The sequence below is a fragment of the Dermacentor albipictus genome, chromosome 1, assembly GCF_038994185.2.
Source record: "Dermacentor albipictus isolate Rhodes 1998 colony chromosome 1, USDA_Dalb.pri_finalv2, whole genome shotgun sequence".
NCBI classification, from domain to species: domain Eukaryota; kingdom Metazoa; phylum Arthropoda; class Arachnida; order Ixodida; family Ixodidae; genus Dermacentor; species Dermacentor albipictus.
The window spans coordinates 156752677-156770863 of NC_091821.1; the positions used below are offsets into that span (position 1 = coordinate 156752677).

An 18187-nucleotide genomic window follows, 5' to 3' on the forward strand; every position below is an offset into this window, starting at 1 on the left:
GAGTGCCGCAAGCTTGTTTACGTATGCACGTATGTCCCCGGCTCTTCATTCACTTAAACATATATGCTGCGTTATTAACTACAAAACGCTTAATTTAAGAATATTGCGAGAACACGCATATATTTGCGCATATGATCAGCGTTACTAAGCCCATATGCGCGGCGAACTGCGACCGGAATAGAAGATGCGCATATATATTTATACGATCTGTTATTGCAGCTTTTGGTAGAAGGCTAGCTCTCATATTTTGTACGCAACTTCATAATGCGTACAGTTTGCGTGTTCAATAAAATATTGTTAGCTGAAACTTTATGAGTACGAGTGCTCATTCAGACAGCTTAAATTTTCTCACAATATACGCATGTTCACATAACAAAAATACGGAATTCTCTCTGTTTCGTCCAAAACAGTGCATAGCCGTTATATGATTAGAGTGAAAATGTCCGTAAAGCTGAATACGGAGAGCACTTTCCGTATATTAACGGCAGATTTTGCCGTATTTTTGAAATAGGACATACTTTCCGTATTTTTATCTGCAGTTCTCCGTATAATGACAGAAATCCCCCGTAAAATTACGGAAATTTTTTACAGTGCACGTAAAACCCCATAATTTTTTTTTTCGTCTGCTGTGCCGTTCTCTTCAGGAGCGCACACGCCCTGCCTTTGTTATCTCTGAGGCCCCATAGTTCACAAACAACACCTGGCATATGGTGATAAATTTCCTCGATATTTTTTTTTAAATCTTAATTGGATGGTACATACGCAGTTCCACCAATTCGACAAAAAATGGAAAGCGCATCACAGATAACAGATCTTAGCCGTGATCTGCTTCACGCGTTTTTTTTTTTTTTCTACACAGTAGCACGCAGATAATCCTAGCCGGGTGTGTGTCCTCCTGAAGTAAACAGCGTAAGAGGCTGCGCTCGCACTGGCGTGTAGTTTGTGTGCTCGCGCGCTCTATCGCCAATCTCATTGCTTCTCGCCGTTGTAAGGCGCTGCCATGCCGCCCGGTCGATGATCGCGCGATATTATTAAAAATTCGGGAAGCTGCACTTGCACCTTTATTGGTACAAGGAGGAGCGCTTTGCGCTCCGTTTTAAGCTTTCCTTCTTGCTCCTGGTGGTCTGACGCATTTAAATCACTGGCGTTGACTATATACAGATAACTGGGCTGGAGCGTAATCTGGCTCATACCTCGCTCTTGTATGCGAGATACCACGTGATAAGATGCTACATGAAGGCTATACACATAAATGACAAGTGTTAACGATAAAAAACGTGCGGCAGCCAACTTTATTCTTGTCTACACCTCCCCTGCTGTATAAATCGAGATATGTTTTCATCAACAATATTATTTTCGTGGTTCAATGCCCCGGTAGGAGCCTCGGTGGTTTCAACCGCACGGAATAATACAGGTATAAGTTCGGGATAGTTGGATCTAACAAGGCATACACCTCCGCATTTAATTTTTTTTTAACGCTATAGGTTGTGCTGAAGCCTGCACTGCGCCGAAGGCTGACGATTGCTACAGCATTATTTAATGATGCTGATATAAAGGACACCACGGTAGCCGTTCTAGTAAACGCACTAAGGGGAATCATATGAGGCTAACAGACAATGACTCCAAGGAAAGCATTTATCATCTGATTTCTCCTGGCACGAGCTCATTAATACTATAAACCCGTAAGGCATCCTAAGACACTTGGCTTCATTAAACGCAACTTATACTTGGTGTTTAGATAAACTTAATTCGGGCAATTATAGACCTATTTCTTTAATAAGTTTTTGTTGCACGCTCTTGGAGCATATTATCGCTACTCACATATCTTACCACATGGAGGCAAATTATTATTTTTTTTTGATTACCCGAGTTAGCAAGCTGATTACACGAGTTTGCCAGTGCTAAAGACGATCACCTGCAAACTGATGCAATATTTCTTGACTTATCGAAGGTATTTTACCGTGTACCGCATGCTACCTTAATTGAAACGCTTAAAGATGCTTCGACTACTGGGAAGTCTATGCGTTTGGTTGAGGCCTGCTTCGGAAATTGTAAGCAGCTTGTGGAAATTCATAGTGTGAAATCTGAAAACTTGCATGTTTTGTCTGGTGTGCCACAGGGTGTTGTCACCCCTGTTTTCACTTATCTATGTTAATAATAATGGTGCAAATTTAAATCCAAATGTGAAGCTGAAATTGTTTGCAGGTGATAGTATCATTTATTATGTTGTCAAGAGTTCTTCATGCCAGCACACACTTAACAGTATTTTTAAGCTCGCAGACTGATGCGAAAAAAGAGGAATGCAGATAAACTTTCCTAAGACAGTTTCAATGAAAATATCAATAAAACATTACTTTATACTTAGCCCATTCGAGATCGGAACCTTAAAACTGTTACCTCTGTTAAATACTCTGGCTTTTACAATTCCAACTAATTTAAATGCAACCCCCATATCAATGACATATGCAACCATAGCATTAAAAAAACTTTGCTTTTTTACGTAGAAAATTAATAAAGTCTCTTTCAACTGTCAAGCTGCAAGCTCATCGCTCCCTCGTGCGCCCAGTCCTAGAGTATGCTTCAATAGTATGGGACGTACACTTAAATAAGGAAATTGCCAAAGTGGATTGAATCCAGCGCCTAGTTGCACGGTTTATCTTCTCAGGTTACAGAATGTCATCTGTTACTCGTATGTTCGTCAAACTTTGATGGATCCACTACACATGTGTCGTAATATCGCCAGGCTCAAATTTATTCACTTCACGCTCCATAACAAAACAGGTTTTGCTAATGCCGCATATATTTCTCATGCTCCACACAGGCCATCGCGTATTTTTCTTTCCGTTAAAAATTAAATTATGGGGTTTTACGTGCCAAAACCACTTTCTGATTATGAGGCACGCCGTAGTGGGGGACTCCGGAAATTTCGACCACCTGGGGTTCTTTAACGTGCACCTAAATCTAAGTACACGGGTGTTTTCGCATTTCGCCCCCATCGAAATGCGGCCGCCGTGGCCGGGATTCGATCCCGCGACCTCGTGCTCAGCAGCCTAACACCATAGCCACTGAGCAACCACGGCGGGTTTTTCTTTCTGTAGTAGTACAATAATACTTTGCCGACGCAAAACTCTTACATAAATCATTCTTTCCACTTACGAGTGAAGAGTAGAATCATGTACCTGCAAGTATTGTTTAATGCATATCACAAGATTTTTTTTAAAACTTGCAAACCCATCTCACGTAATCGCCTCCAGCTTGAGTAGCACTACTGCCTGCAGTATTGTGTAAATAAATAAATAAATATTCTACTAAACTATTAGCATACATTACGCCTGCTCATTGTAAGGTGGAATACGCCTTGATTATTTGGAATCCGCATCACACGTATATGATCGATCAACTCGAAGCAATACAGAATGAGGCAGCAAGGTTTATCACAAAGGAATAATCGAGCAACAACAGCGTCACAGATATCAAGGAACCACTTTCATTGCTCTCCCTTCAAAAGCGCAGACTAATAACGCTATTATCGGATTTTCATACGATTTATCATAGTAAATCCCTAGTAAATAGTAAATATCAATACAGCAAATTGCATTTTACAGCGTTCTGATCACCCGCTTAAAGTACAACCCCTTTTTACTTGCACTGACCTGTATCGTCATTGACCACTTCTGACAATATATAATTGGAATAGAATACTAAAGGACATTGTATCTTTCACTGATCCTGACTGTTTTCTTCCCGAGTTGAAGCTTATCCTAAATGTGCGATTATTTCCGTGTTCAATAATTTCTTGCACATTTATTTTTTTCCTGCTGCAGATAATTACGCCACTGTATTTTACTTAGGTTCTTTTGCTTTACGTTTTTGTTACTGTAACTGACTCTCCCTTTTTATAATGCCCGAACGGACCTTCGGGATACATGAACAACAAAAAAAATCGTTCGTTATATAGCGAGGGTCTCGACTCCTGCAGATTTGATGCCTTCAAACCGCATACGAGGGTTAGTTGGCCGGTTGCCTTCTCCCAAAAAGTTCCCGTACTACGTGACGCCTGCGGTGGGAAGGATGTTCTGCATCCGCCGCCACGGCCGTGAGTTGTGGCGCTGGCTAGCGCTCGCAGGCCTACATCTAGTACACACATAATACTCAACAAAGTGGATAGGAAAATGGCGCAAGATCATCGCGCGTAATTGGCAAGAGCATCGCACGCGTAGTGCGAAGACGTGGCTTCCTGTTCCACCTGAGGCCAGTTGTTTCTTCATTCACATTCGTTTCCCTTTATTTATCTTTCAATATTTCAATTAAAAAAAGGTAATTTACCCTATGCCTCCCTTGTCTGTCGGCTTCGTATGATTGTGACTAACGAAAATCGAGCCCCTCGATCGGTTGCCCTTCTCGTGCACTACGGCGAACTCATTTTACAGAGACTAACTCAAATGACGTGGCTCAGCGTGGCCTGCTCCTGCAAGAGTGCACATAGAAAAGATGCGAGCTCTTTAGTTTCTACATACTCTGTAGAGTGTGATACACGGGAGGAAAAGATAGCCGTTTGCTCGAGCGAGATAATCAGTTTGGCCGGTCGACTCTCAACCGATCCGGTTCGCAGGGCATCACAGCGCGCAAAGGCACATGCGCTCGGTTTCCTCGAACGAATCATATGCAAATTGGACTGACCGCTTAAAGTAGACCCTGCGGTTGCGTGCGTCGCAGATGACCATCTCGCAGGGGTTGCGGAACGTGAAGTTGGCTCCGTTGGGAAATAGCAGGTGGCGGTAGACGCACGCTCCTGCGCGACACGCAATCGCAGCCCCAGCAAACAAGGTGAGCAGCGATGGTAACGGAGACCAGGCGCAACGGGGCGGTCAGCTGCCCGAGAAACTTGACTCAATCGTGGCTGCATAATAGCACCCAGCTCCTCGCCGAGACGACGACAGCCCGTGCGCGCAACGCGCATACCTTTTAGTTTACCTTTGCTACAAGCATATTGTTCCGAATTGTACGAGTTGTTAAATATTTTATTCAAAATTTAGCGTCCACATGCGTCTTCACACTCAGTTTTTCTGCACATCTCTAGTATCAGCAAAGGCACGAAGCAATAAGCAATAGAACTATAAGCATTATTCCTTGGACGACGCAAGCAACACAACGCTGACGACCGAGAAACGCCTATGGCGCTGCTTCAAGGCGAAAGCTTGAACCAGCAGAGAAAGTGGCGACACGGTTGTCAACGCGCGCCCTCCCATCCTGAGGGCAAATGCGCGTGCGCATCACGGCACGCAACATGCATGTGCCCAGCTACTATTTTGCTGTGGAGATAAGCGTGTCGGTAAGTGGGTGTAAGCGTGTAGCAACATTCAAAAGTATCGCAGCACTGTACGCAAGAAGCTCAGTGAAGTACACGAGGGGGTGTTTAGTACTGAATGCTACCCAGAAAAAAAAATTGAGCTGGGCAGCTGTAAATTGCAGGATGCATTGACCAATTTGTCTATATCCAATGGTAAAAAAAAAGAGCTGCCCCTGTTTACAGCTTATGTTTCTTTTTTAGGTCCAAAGTGAACTTGACAGCGCCTTCAGAGAAGTTCATTGTGAAATAACATCGGACTTTAACGAAGTTCCATTTTCGCAAAGAGAAAACGTACGAAGCAGATTCATAATGTAATGTCACAAACTTTGGGTGACTGTGGTCTTTCATATGCTACCATTAAAGGAGTACCGACACAAAAATTTTCGATCTTGTTTTTTCTGCTGCAATAAGTAGCTAATGACCCAGTAATCACCGCACGAAACAGCATTGGCTTCAGAGGGCGACAGGTAATTATTTGGAGTCTTGTTTGTAGCGACCAGTCTAAGTTTCGGTTTGAACAGCAACGAGATGGGCCAAAGAAGGAATGTAAAAACAGCTAGACACGTGATCGCACAAAACTGTGACGTACGCACGCCAGCGCGCTCGCCGGCGCGAGATGGATGGATGAATGGTGGAACCTTGTTATTACAGAAATCGTTGCGCGGTTTATTCCCGGATGGTTCCCTCTTACAAGGCTCCACTGGCGATCGCGGCTCGCAGGGCCTGGTCGAGGGTCGCCAGTTGGCTTCCCAAGTCCAGTTCGGAGAGTCTCGCCTCCCAAGATTACGTAGTGAGTGTGTGTGCTGTGACTCGTGGCGAAATTGCGTCGCCCGGACGGTCGGTGCATTCGTGTGTTATGTGCGCGAGTGTCGCTGTATGGTTGCTACACCAGGGACATGTCCGGGACGTAGAGTGCGTGTAGACGAGACAAGTGTCGGTATGTGTTTGTTTGCAGGCGGCGCCAGTCCCTTGTCTGGAGTTTATTGAGAGCTTTCTGTGGGGGAGCGTATTGTGCTCTTTCGAGACATTGGCCCTGCAGTATTTGTTGACTTGTGGTCAATAACTCGTGGGTCGCTCGTCGGTCTGTCGTGGGCTGAAGAACAGTGTGGCCTGCCGCTCGGCTAGTGAAACCTCAAGCTGCGCAGTCCGCCTTTTCGTTGCCCCGCAGGCCTTCGTGCCCGGGGCACCAGATGATACCATGGGTCCATTCTAGTGAGCGGCCCAGGATTCGAATGGCTTGTATAGGGTGTGTTCCATTCATGTATAAACGACACACCGCTTAAGTCCGTAAGGACGCGGGCGGATCTTCCCTTGCTCTCGGCGTCGCGAAGTGCGAGAGCGATCGCTGCTGCTTCTGCTACTGCGCTGCATGTGGCGCGGATGAAGGCAGAGGCTACCAGGTTCCCCTGACTGGCAATGGCGAGTGTGTATTTGGGCCCACGTCGTGGCGACGAGGGATACGGGCTAGCGTCCGTGTAGTATGTAATTGGGTCTCTGACATAGCTTTTGTGCAACATGCGGGCACGCGCTGCTCTCCTCTCTTGATTGTGGGTGAGGTCTATGTTCTTGGGGATAGGGTCTACTACAATGTTCTCTCTAATTTGGTTAGGTAGGAGTTGTGTTTCTTCTTTGCAGTACTGAGGTGTCAACGGGTACCCTAGCCGTTGAAGAAGGTGCCTTACCTGTTGTGTCTTGTTGAGGCGCTCCCTCTGCGCTATGAGCGTGGCACTTGCTAGCTCCTCAAAGGTGTTGTGTACCCCTAGCGCCAGTAATTTCTTTGTGCTTGTGCTTGACGGTAGCTGTCAGGCCGCTTTGTACGCCGTTCTTATAAGAATGTCCATGCGCTCGGTCTCGCTTTTGGGCTTGACTTGATACGGGAGTGCGTACGTGGCACGGCTGATGACGAGGGCTTGTACCAGTCCGAAGGTTTCGTCCTCTTTGAAACCATCTTTGCTGCGCGCTACTCTGGCGATGAGTGATGCGATGCTTCTTATAAGGTGATTTAATTTCTCTGAGGCTACCTTTATGTCGTTGTTCTCCTGGACGTGCATACCTAGTAAGCGTGTTGTCAGGACGCACTTTATAGTTTGCCCGGCAATCTCGATATGTATTGGTGGGGCTCGATGTTCCTTAGTTTGCTTGGGCCGGACTTGAAGGTACTCCGACTTGTGTGGGGCACACCTCATTCCTGCTGTGGTTAGGTGTGACTCGATGTGTCCGATAGCTGTGAGTAATGTGTTTTCTCTGTCGCCATGTGAACCCTTGGTTGGCCATAGGGTGATATCGTCGGCATAAAAGGCACATCCGAGTTTTCGTATGTTTTCCAGTTGTAAAGCAAGTTTTCTAAGTCCGATGTTGAAGAGGAAAGGAGATATTATTGATCCTTGCGGAGTACCCCTCTGCGGTAGATCATATATGTCTGATTGTATGCCTGCTATGCCGATGTGGGCTTTGCGGTGACTGAGAAAAGCCACAGTATACTGATAAACTCACTCTCCGCATCCTATGGCGGCGAGGCCATTAGGATGTTTTCGTGTGCAATATTATCAAAGGCTTTTTCCACGTCGAGGGCTAGGAGTATGTTGTTGTTGCTGCCCGGTTGTGGGTTGAGGAATTCTTCGTTGATGAGGAGGAAGACATCCTGTGCTGTCATGCCTCTCCGGAATCCGTACATGGAATTGGGGTGTAGTTCATGTTCCTCCATGTGTTGTTCTATTCGAGTGAATACAATTCGTTCAAAAAGTTTGCCCAGACAAGACGTGAGCGATATCGGTCGTAACTGATCAAGCCTGTGCGGTTTTCCCGGTTTGGGTATAAGGACTATGTGAGCGGTAGTCCATTCCTCGGGTAATATTCCGCCCGGTGTCCATATGTCTTCGTTCGGGTGCTGTGTAAAGGCTCGGGGGGTTTCATCGCTTAGGTTTCTCGAGATGGCGTTGGTGATCCCGTCGGGGCCTGGTGTCGTGTTTTTCTCGAAGCTCTGTGCTGCCGCGTATACCTCCGCATACGTGATGGGTGCATCAAGTCGCTCGTTCGGAGGTCCCGTATATTGAGGGTATGGTTTTGGATGCCCGGTGCGGATTCCCATGTATGTTTGCTGGAGTTCTTGTATGAGTTCACCCTGGGTTCCCGGACACTCGCCAATGAGTTTTTGTAGGGTTGTGTTTGTTTCTGTTTTGGGTACCTGAAGGATCGATGATGCTGCGGAGTATGTTCCACGTCTTTTTGGTGCTTAGCGTGCCTTTAAACGAATCACAGAACGTGCGCCAATCGTCCCTGTGGACCTTCAGGCCATAATTGCTGGCCTGCTTAGTGACGTTTGAAATCCAGTCTAAGTTTGCGATTTAACTTTTGTTTGCGCCATCTTTTTGTGAAGCCTCTGCATGCTTCCCATAAATGTATTAGATAGTTGTCGATTACCGGCGTGTCGGTATCGGTTTGGTACACTTTAGTGTTAGCGTCATATAGTTCTTTGATGTGTTGGGCCCACTCCTTGATCGTGGTTAAGCGGCCTTGATGTTCCGGGAAGGGCGGATCTGTACCTAAGTCGGACTGTTGCCTCTCCCTAAACTTAAGCGAAATTGTAATTTTGGCCTTCCCTAGGGGTCGGCGTAGTTTGACCGAGGCGCTGGTGATTTCGATAATGTAGTGATCACTACCCAGTGAGTCGTCTAGGACCCTCCAGCTTGTTCCCACGGTATCGTTGGTGATGGTGAGATCAGGGGTCGTGTCCCTGCTGGCGCTGTTTCCTATGCGAGTAGGCGTACTTGGTACAGTAATTAGTGTGTATTCGTGCCGCTGTATGGCTTCTAGGAGCTTGGTGTCCTTGGTGTCTGCTTTTGAGTAGCCCCACGTGTTGTGCTTTGCATTGAAATCCCCGGTTATAATTAGGCGATCGCGGTGTTCCAGCTTTCCCTGTAGGTGCCGGAACAGTGACGCGAAGTCAGCCTTTTTGTTTCGGGGGGGCTGTATATGTTGCATACGACTTGTTTTGGTCTCCCCTTCTTGACAGGCCATATTGTGATAATGAGATGTGGGATTTCCTCACCGGGGAGTACTGTCAGGGTTGTTGCCAAATCTTTGCGGATGAGTGTGGCCACCCTACGGCAGCTGGGGTCGTACTGTACTTTATACCCCATAATTGGCTTCGGTTGTTCTCCCGCCTCTTGCAGGCAGATAATGTCCGAGGGGACTGGCGCCGCTTGTACGTATAGCGAGAGGGATGCGTGCTTGCCTTTAATGTACAGTTCGAGGACCAAATCGTGATGCTTTCGCTATTTGAGTTTTACGGGCCATGATGGGACTTAGACGGTATTGTGTTGTCTTTGTCAGAAGTTAGCATGCTACCGTGCTTTGCCTGACAGCGTATTTTACTATTTTTCCGTTTACGCTTGGGTTCCTTGGTTAGAGACTCAACGTATTTCTTTAATTCTTGGAATTCCGCAAAAAACTGTTGAAATTGTTGCTGTATTTGTTGTATTATTTGTTGTGATTGTTGCAGTGCTTGTTGCAATTGGTCCTGGGTTACCAGGTTGCTCTCTGACGGCAAGTGGGCCTGAGGATACTTCGGCGGTGTTGTTTGGGGGGAGGGGGGCAGTTGTGCTTGTAGTGGTGGATGCCTGGTGAGAGTGCTTAGCTGCGGTAATTGAGATTGTGGCGATCGTTCACGGGTCGCAGTCTATGCCGATTCAAGCATGGCCACTCGTTGCAATAAAGTTTCAATTTTGTCCTCGTAGTTGTTTAGACGCTGTTTTTGCTGTCTATTTTCCTCAATGACTCTCCGGTATTCCGGATTTTGCGTGATAGGTGGGGATGTGTTTCGTGACTTGGGAGAGACTACTTCCACTCAGTTTACCGCGTGTGATGGCTTTTGCTTCCTGGCCGGAGGCGACAGGTTGCTTTTGGGTGTCGGTGGTACCCGATGCTCGCGGCTCGGTGACCGCGAGCGGGAGCGGGAGCGTTGCTCGGTATTGACCGGCCGGCCGCGAGTGTCCGCCCTGTAGGTCTCTTCTTCGTCTTTCGAGGCGAACCATTGTGGGGCTTTCGACTTCATCGGGGCTGACGATGGTGTGGGTTGAGGTCGAACCGGTTTGAGTCGCTGCTTGCACGAGTGGTCACCGGCTGGGTGAGCCTCCCCGCACGAGGTGCAGTTTATCTCGCATTTGTGTCCATCGGTTGGATTAAGCAGTGCGCACAGTCTACAGATGGGTCTGTCCGGCTTTGTGTACACGTCGGTATGGTGGCTCTTTTCCCTGCATATCTTGCAAACTTGGAGCGTCGGTCTAAATGGGTAGCAACCGAGTTCACCTCCCTAGTAGTACACAAATCGTGGTAGATGGGGCCCAATAAAGGTCAGCGCTGCACTTTGAGTGGTACCGATCATCCTGCCTGTAAGGATTTCCACGCCTTGTGTTCTCACTCTGAGCTGGGCCATGAAGGTTTCGGTGGTTGTGTGCAACGATATTCCATGTACCACTCCCCTGAGGGTGCCTTCTCCTTGGGCGGTGTATGCGCGCACTGCGTGACTTCTGCCGCTAAGTGTTAAGGTGTGGATGTGTCGTGCTTTTTCGGCGACCTCATCGTACTGGGTCGATAGGATGGCTATGTTGGATCCCGGGTTGATTCTGAGAATAAATTTGTCATCCGCGAACTCGTTCTGGCACGCGTCGATGATCGCTCGTGCGAGTGTATGAGTGAGCACGTTTCTTAATGGCAGACCTTGGTTTGGACGAATGATCATTTTGTTGTCATTTTTCGGAAGCGGCGGAGGTCTAGCGACTCTCCGCGCTGTTGATGATGTCTTAGTGGTGGTTGCAGGGTAGTGGGGCTTTAAACTACCCTGTCGCGTCCAAGGCTTCTTGCTTGCGTTGCTTTTGTGTTCGTACTGGTTGCCAGTTAATATCTTCTCTCGCGGTGCTCCGGTACAGAGTTTCTTGACTCGCCGGTTCGGTAGTCTGGTCCATGCGTTCTTCTTCGGGTTCTCCGTAAGTTGTATGGAGGGGATCAAGGACCGTAATCTCTTCGTTCACCATGGTTAGGCCAAGTGCCGTCGAGGGAATCCCCGTCGGCGAGGCGAGCGGCTGCCGCCGCCGGCAAGGGTTAGCTGCTCACCCGTGGTGACGAAACTTTCAAGAATCTTCCTGGGGTCTTCGGTGGTCAGATTCCACGAGGCTGATGTCGATGCGGTCCTTATAACGTTAGGAAGCTGGTGAAAGCGTATCGGGGCGTTTTCTATTGAAAACACCATCGAAAAACTCACAAAACTACGGAGCCCGACGCGAGCCGGTGTTAATTCTGTACGCGACGCGGCGCGCTTTCTCGGCGGGAGAGCTTCGTCTTGCTAATTCGTCTGCTACGCCTGCACGTGCTTTGCGATGTCCTCGCCATTATCGTCGTTCTTGTTTTCGTCGTCAAGCGGCGACTATTTCCTGCTTGCGGTAGTCACCACCGAATTAGACGTGGCCATGGCCACATTTGATTGGATTCACTACAAAGCAGCGACTCGGAAAGTGCGGCTAGCCGCAGCTATCAATATGCATATGCACCGGTACAAGTAGTACGAGCCATTCGTCGAGGGCGCTATGGGAATGATCCTATTCCGGAGCAGGACACAAGGCGAGGTAAAAGTCGACACAGCATCAAGCTTGGGGGAACGTAGTCTTGGTGGAAGATCATCAGACTGCTTATAAGCTCGGCCGGTTTTGTTTATAATAGGCACGCTTGAAATGAAACAAGCAAATCTGGCTGCTCTAAGCATCCAGCGGCACTTACGCACTCGGACCATTTCTGCCGCTTATCGACGCCGAGCAAGCCAAGCGAGCTTGCTATCGCTGGGAAACGGTATGCTCGCTAACCCTCGGATCCGAGGCCGACGGCACTCGCGACCAGTCCGCAGCTGGTAATAAAGCATCTATATTCGTCAACACAATCAACATCTGCACATTTATGTCGCTCATAAGTGACAATACAATTAGTCTTCCCGACGCCGTTGGTAGCGATGAGAAAACACGTTAGCCAGGTGAGCCGCTTTGCAGAGACGATTGCAGCGGCTGCTGCGCTGACCGCTTGCGAGTAAAAATCACGGCAACGATTTACTATATCGCGGAACGTTTTATAACATACACACTGTCGAGGTCACTTTATGAGTTATTTCGTGTCAGAAGAAATTTTGGCCGATTTGTGCGCCGCCGTCAGCGTCGAAAGAGGTCAGCGTCCCGACCAGGGAGAAAAAGAAAAGACATCATGACGATCGGAGCGGTGAGAAACTTGCTCGCAGGGCCCACCCCGACGGCAGCGCAAACTCGTGACTTAGCGTTTTCTCGGTTGTTTACATTCCTTTCTTGACGTTGATGTCGCGAGGTGCTGCGTTTTGCAGTTGGCTGCGCGCACGTACACGTTAAAATTGATATTAAATATGTTCTAAGCTGTATTCGCCGTTGATATTTTGCAGACGACGTGTGTGTGCACGCATAAGTTATCTCACACGTTAACTCGACTTCGAATTTTTGTGTCAGTACTCCTTTAAGCGTCGGGTTGTTAATTTTAAAATTGGCCATTTCGGCGTTGAAAGTGAGAAACCCTGCAAGGTCTGTTTCTATCTTAGTGCCTGCAAATGTGAAAGTCATTCATGATATGGTCATGGTGGACGGCCGAATATCAACCAAAATTATTGCTGCATATATGGGAATTCACGTGAGATAGTTGAAGCCATTATCCACGCCGACTTGGAATTGAGAAAGCCTGCGAAAAAGTGGATCCAAAAAAGTAGCAGTCTCGCCCGAAAGGCGAAGCGTCGCTTGCGAGAGAAAATGAGTGGGCAGCTAGCTATACGACGTAAGAATAGTAGTTTTATCGGTCGTATAAACTTGTAAACGTAGGCGTACTAACTAAATTAACAAGCATGGTGTCCCGCGCGCACAAGCAAACATAAACACATATCTCATCGATGACCGCGGAAACTCGCTGTCAAAGCGCTGTAGTGAGGAAGCGCGGCTGCCGCAGCGAGCGAATTGGCCTTCGTGCAGCGTCTCGCAACAACGGGAACTAAGCCGCGAAACAGAGCAGCGCGCACTCTCTTCCCGTCGCAGATTGCTTTCAAGATACAGCGGCCCGGGCCACCCGGAGTGGAACGCGCGTCCCCATCCCTCCCCTCCCCCCAGAGCCTTGCGGGCGACGGAAGACGGCGCGCTCCCTGCTTCCCTCGCTTGCGTGCGCGAGAGTGAGCAGCGATCGCCGGCCCACCCTCGCACGCTTTCCCTCGCACAGACAGCACACGGCGACGATTTTATCGCCCTTGGACTCTTCTATACGGAACCTCACGGAGATGGCGACGCCGACGGCAGAAATGCGCCTGGAGTATCCATATAATTGATATCACAATAAAAATTTTGACAACTGAACATAAAAGAAAACGTGTAGAAACACTGGTGGCTCTTTTGGAACATTTCGCAAAAATGAGTCAGATCTCCTGGACACACTCGTAACTGGTGATAAGACATAGACCCATTGTTATGATCCAAAGGCAAAGGAACAGTCTAAGGAATAGAGACACAGTGGTTCCCTCAGGCCAAAGAAGTTCCGCGTGCAAAGGCCGTGGCTGAAGCAAGTGGCTATGAGTATTTTGGGGATAAGAAGGGAGTTATGCTAGTGAACTACCTCTAACTGTGTTTAGCCATTAATGCAGAATATTACTGCGCTTTATTCACAAAGATGTGGCAATACATCACGGGAAAATGTCGAGGAAAAATCTCCAAATATGTCATCCTCTTGCATCGTGACAATGCCCTGTCGCACACTGCAGGTGAAACAATGGTCAAACTGACCTTCTTAGATTTTCAAGTGATGCTCTATCCACTCTATTCACCCGACCTGGCTGCTTTTGACTATCAACTTTTGTCCAATCTAGAGAAGAAAAAAAAACACGCAAGTGAAAACGATTCGGGAGCGTCCTCGGGGAAACTAACACTGCAAATTAGTGGTTACTTCAGCAGACGGAATAATTTTATTTGCAGGAACTTAAGAAGGTGCATGGCCGATGTCGCGAGGGCATTAAGTTCTTGCAGGAATATGTAGACTAGTGTAGCAGTTACAGAATTCTTGACAAACTTTTATCTGGGTAAGGCTGAATACTTATCAGCACCCTTCGTATGTAGTCGCAACGACCGCGCACATCCAAGGCCCTGGAACTCCTGTTTCCGAGGGCACTTCTCGCCAAGTTGAAGCAGTGCAACCGATGTCTTCATTTCGCCAGTTTTCGCTTTAGTTTACCAAATCAGGCCGCATACCAGCAAAACATAATCTACACAAAACAGCGTGCGGCAAAGTCGAGACACATACATACCGATTCAATAGTTTCATTTGCCGCTCCGATCAACGGCGGTGCATCGTGTTAAATTCAGATCGCTTCACATAATTTTTATTCCTCCGGAGACGAGCACAAGTGTGAGCCCATATTAACGACTATGTCTCACGTGTTCTCTTTACAATCTGAGAACTGTGATGCACAGGGCTTCTGTTGTGACCCCTAGATGCAATGGTGAACTGAAATAGTCGAACAATTTAATACGTAAAACTAAACCACACCTCAAAACAAGTGCTGCCTAAAGATAAAACTGTATTGGATCATGAACAGATGAAGTCAGTGCTGCTTCTGTTGAAGACGATTACATAGAAGCGAAAACATGAGCAATTTTCGCGCATACCCCTAAGTTAATTCGAACCACGGAGATACAACGCCTGGCAGAAACACTTTTCGTGATTTGTACCCATCGTCAGCCGACATCGTGCAGACGGTTGCATGTCGTGATTCTATCACAGTCTCGCTTTGTGTTTTGTCAGGTCGTCTAAATAATCAGTGCTAGAGCAAGCACAGTATTTTGTGAGCTCGCACGGTCTACACGCACGAGTGCTTATTTATTTTCGACGTAAAAGATGTAATACTTGCGTAGCACTATTTCAAAAGCATAGGTTGTGCACCGCAAATCAAAGCCCACACTGTTGGCAATAGCCTGTTGCGCGATAGTTTCGAAAAATACTGATTAAAAAAAGAAAGACAGCGCAAAATGGTAGCAGCCACTTTAACGAAAGGCTGTTGCTGGTAGCCAGCGGATTCTGGCGAAACACTGATATAACCACAACATAAGGGAGTATTGGCTAACGAAAACTAATATACCGCTTTATTTTATTCCAAGAGATTTTCAATCGCCTGCGCCATATAACGCAATGTCACCTCTTCAAGCGGCTTACACACGGAGCCCCAATACTTGCATGACGAATCACCGCGCTCAGTACGTTAACCTGAGAAAATTAAGAAATTCGCTTGTATATATTCATGCTAATTGCTTAAGCGTACATGTTGCGACTGCAAAATTAAAGCCAGCCAGAGCTCAAGTAATGACCACTTACTGCGTATGCCGATACTAAGACTTACGAGATACCCCCCATAAAATATATGCTAAAAAGCCATTGGCGTTCCACGTATTACATTTACCTAAAGATGCTTTTCTTACGAAATGCACGACAAAACAACGCGGAACTCTAACGTTCGTGGCACAATTTGGGCATGTAGAACAACTTGCTAGTCTCAGGATTCGTACTAAATGGACAAGCATGAACCCTGGCAAGCTACAAAACTGCAACTACAACACGTGTCTAAAATCAGGTTATTATAATGTTATTACAAGGAATTGGTTAATCACTAATTTACGCATTGTAGTTTTTTCGTGCAAGCAATGTCAGCCGCTTCAAGTAATCCAGCTGATGAGACATGATCTGGCTGTCTGGCACAGGCTTCAAGAAAATTGTCGCCATTAAGAGAAACAGGTGATCGACTTTTTTTTTTTTCCTACCTCAAGAACGGACAATCCGTACCAAAGTGTAACTGCACGGTGCCGAGCCACGGACGCTGTTTAAATAAGCATACGCCTGACTTCACGGAGAAAAGCCGCAAGAAGTTAGCTGTGTATGAAGAAGTTGCCCGTATGCAGCTCGAATTGTTTACTTTAAGACCTTGCAAGCGCACCACTCCGTGTAGCGAGCAATGAGATTGTGTGCAGCCGTATATACCGAAAGGCCCAGCCTCCCGCCTAAAAACTGAACAGAGCGAGAAAACCATCCTTGCATTTTTTTTAACATCATGCTTCGCCCAACACACCTTGTCTTCAATGAAAACTACGAATCGGAGACAACCTGCGCTATTTCACGAGCCTACGCGGCAATTACACATGGCCAAACAATATGAGAGCGCGCGCTCGAGCCGTAAAAGCGGCATTGGGTCTCCGTGCCGGAGGGCGGTGAAAACCCGGCAGAGCGGGGTGAATGCAGGGGCACCTTTGACGAAGCTCCACTCGGACTCACGGCTGGCCGCGGCGGACTGCGCGCCTCCGCCCATCGTCACCAAGAGGGAGGAAAACACGGCGAGCCGCGCTGACATCTTCCGCTTCGTCGTCTTCCCTCTGCGCCGCCCTGCGCGATCTGGTGCTTACTTCAAGCATCACTTACAGCGCATACAAGGACCGAAAGAACGACGAAGACAAGCGCAGCGCTTGTCTTCGTCGTTCTTTCGGTTCCTTGTCCTTGTATGCGCTGTAAGTGATGTTTGAAACAATGGAATACCAACTAGCCCGTACCCAAACCTTGTTGGTGCTTACTTCAGGAGCATCTCGAGCATGGCTTCAGGACTGCGTCGAAATAAGAGTAATACATTGTGGGTGTTTTGTTCGTATATATGCACTCTGCAAATAACAGAGACGAAGAAGAGGCAAAGAAAGACAGCACCCGTGAGGAACCCTATCACGTCGGAAATAGATTAGTCAAATCAAGCTCAATGGCTGAAAGCTCCGGCCAGTGACGAGTAAACGCGAAACTAGGTTCACAGCACGAGTCGTCATTACTCGAAGCGCCCCGAGCAGCAAGCAAGGGCGCCCTCACGAGAGCTCGGCATCTTTATAGAGCGCCCTCACCTTTATTCACGTCGCTGTACGAGGCAAAGTTGAGAGGGTGATAACTATAGGAAAGTCGGCGAAGGTGAAGGCAAGAGAGAGCATTGCTGATGAGTTGGTGGTGAGGGAGGCTCTCAGTTGATAGATAAGGGCCGGTTATACTGCTATATGCGAGCCAAGAACCTCTAATAATGAGCTATTAGGTGAATCCCTCATAGTTGACATTTATTATGTAAGTTAAAACATTATGTAAGTCAAGGAGGCATTACGGAATCGGGTTGTAGACGAGCAGTATGTAAAAATACTGAAAGATATCCATAGCGGCTCCACAGCCACCGTAGTCCTTTGTTAAGAAAGCAACAAAATCCCAATAAAGAAAGGCGTCAGGCAGGGAGATACGATCTCTCCAATGCTATTCACAGCGTGTTTACAGGAGGTATTCAGAGACCTGGATTGGGAAGAATTGGGAATAAAAGTTAATGGAGAATACCTTAGTAACTTGCGATTCGCTGATGATATTGCCTTGCCTAATAACTCAGGGGACCAATTGCAATGCATGCTCACTGACCTGGAGAGGCAAAGCAGAAGAGTGGGTCTAAAAATTAATCTGCAGAAAACTAAAGTAATGTTTAACAGTCTCGGAAGAGAGCAGCAATTTACAATAGGCAGCGAAGCACTGGAAGTGGTAAGGGAATACATCTACTTAGGACAGGTAGTGACCGCGGATCCGGATCATGAGACTGAAATAATCAGAAAAATAAGAATGGGCTGGGGTGCGTTTGGCAGGCATTCTCAGATCATGAACAGCAGGTTGCCACTATCCATCAAGAGAAAAGTGTATAACAGCTGTGTCTTACCAGTACTTATGTACAGGGCAGAAACCTGGAGGCTTACGAAA

General features: G+C 47.4%; 2 protein-coding genes across 3 annotated transcripts in view; both read right to left on the minus strand.

Annotated features, from left to right (window-relative positions):
* The window catches only part of LOC135916567 (complement inhibitor CirpT1-like), a 29307-nt gene extending 12470 nt beyond the window's left edge, over nucleotides 1–16837 (minus strand). The window contains exons 1-2 of the mRNA XM_065449993.1: nucleotides 16679–16837; nucleotides 4681–4792 (exon numbers count right to left, since the gene is read on the minus strand). Coding sequence (XP_065306065.1) covers nucleotides 4681–4792; nucleotides 16679–16781 — 215 coding nt within the window. The 5' untranslated portion in view covers nucleotides 16782–16837. The remainder of the gene's footprint in view (nucleotides 1–4680; nucleotides 4793–16678) is intronic.
* Nucleotides 1–18187, minus strand: part of LOC135916549 (luciferin 4-monooxygenase-like) — a 148690-nt gene that overhangs the window by 110248 nt on the left and 20255 nt on the right. The window lies entirely within an intron of this gene.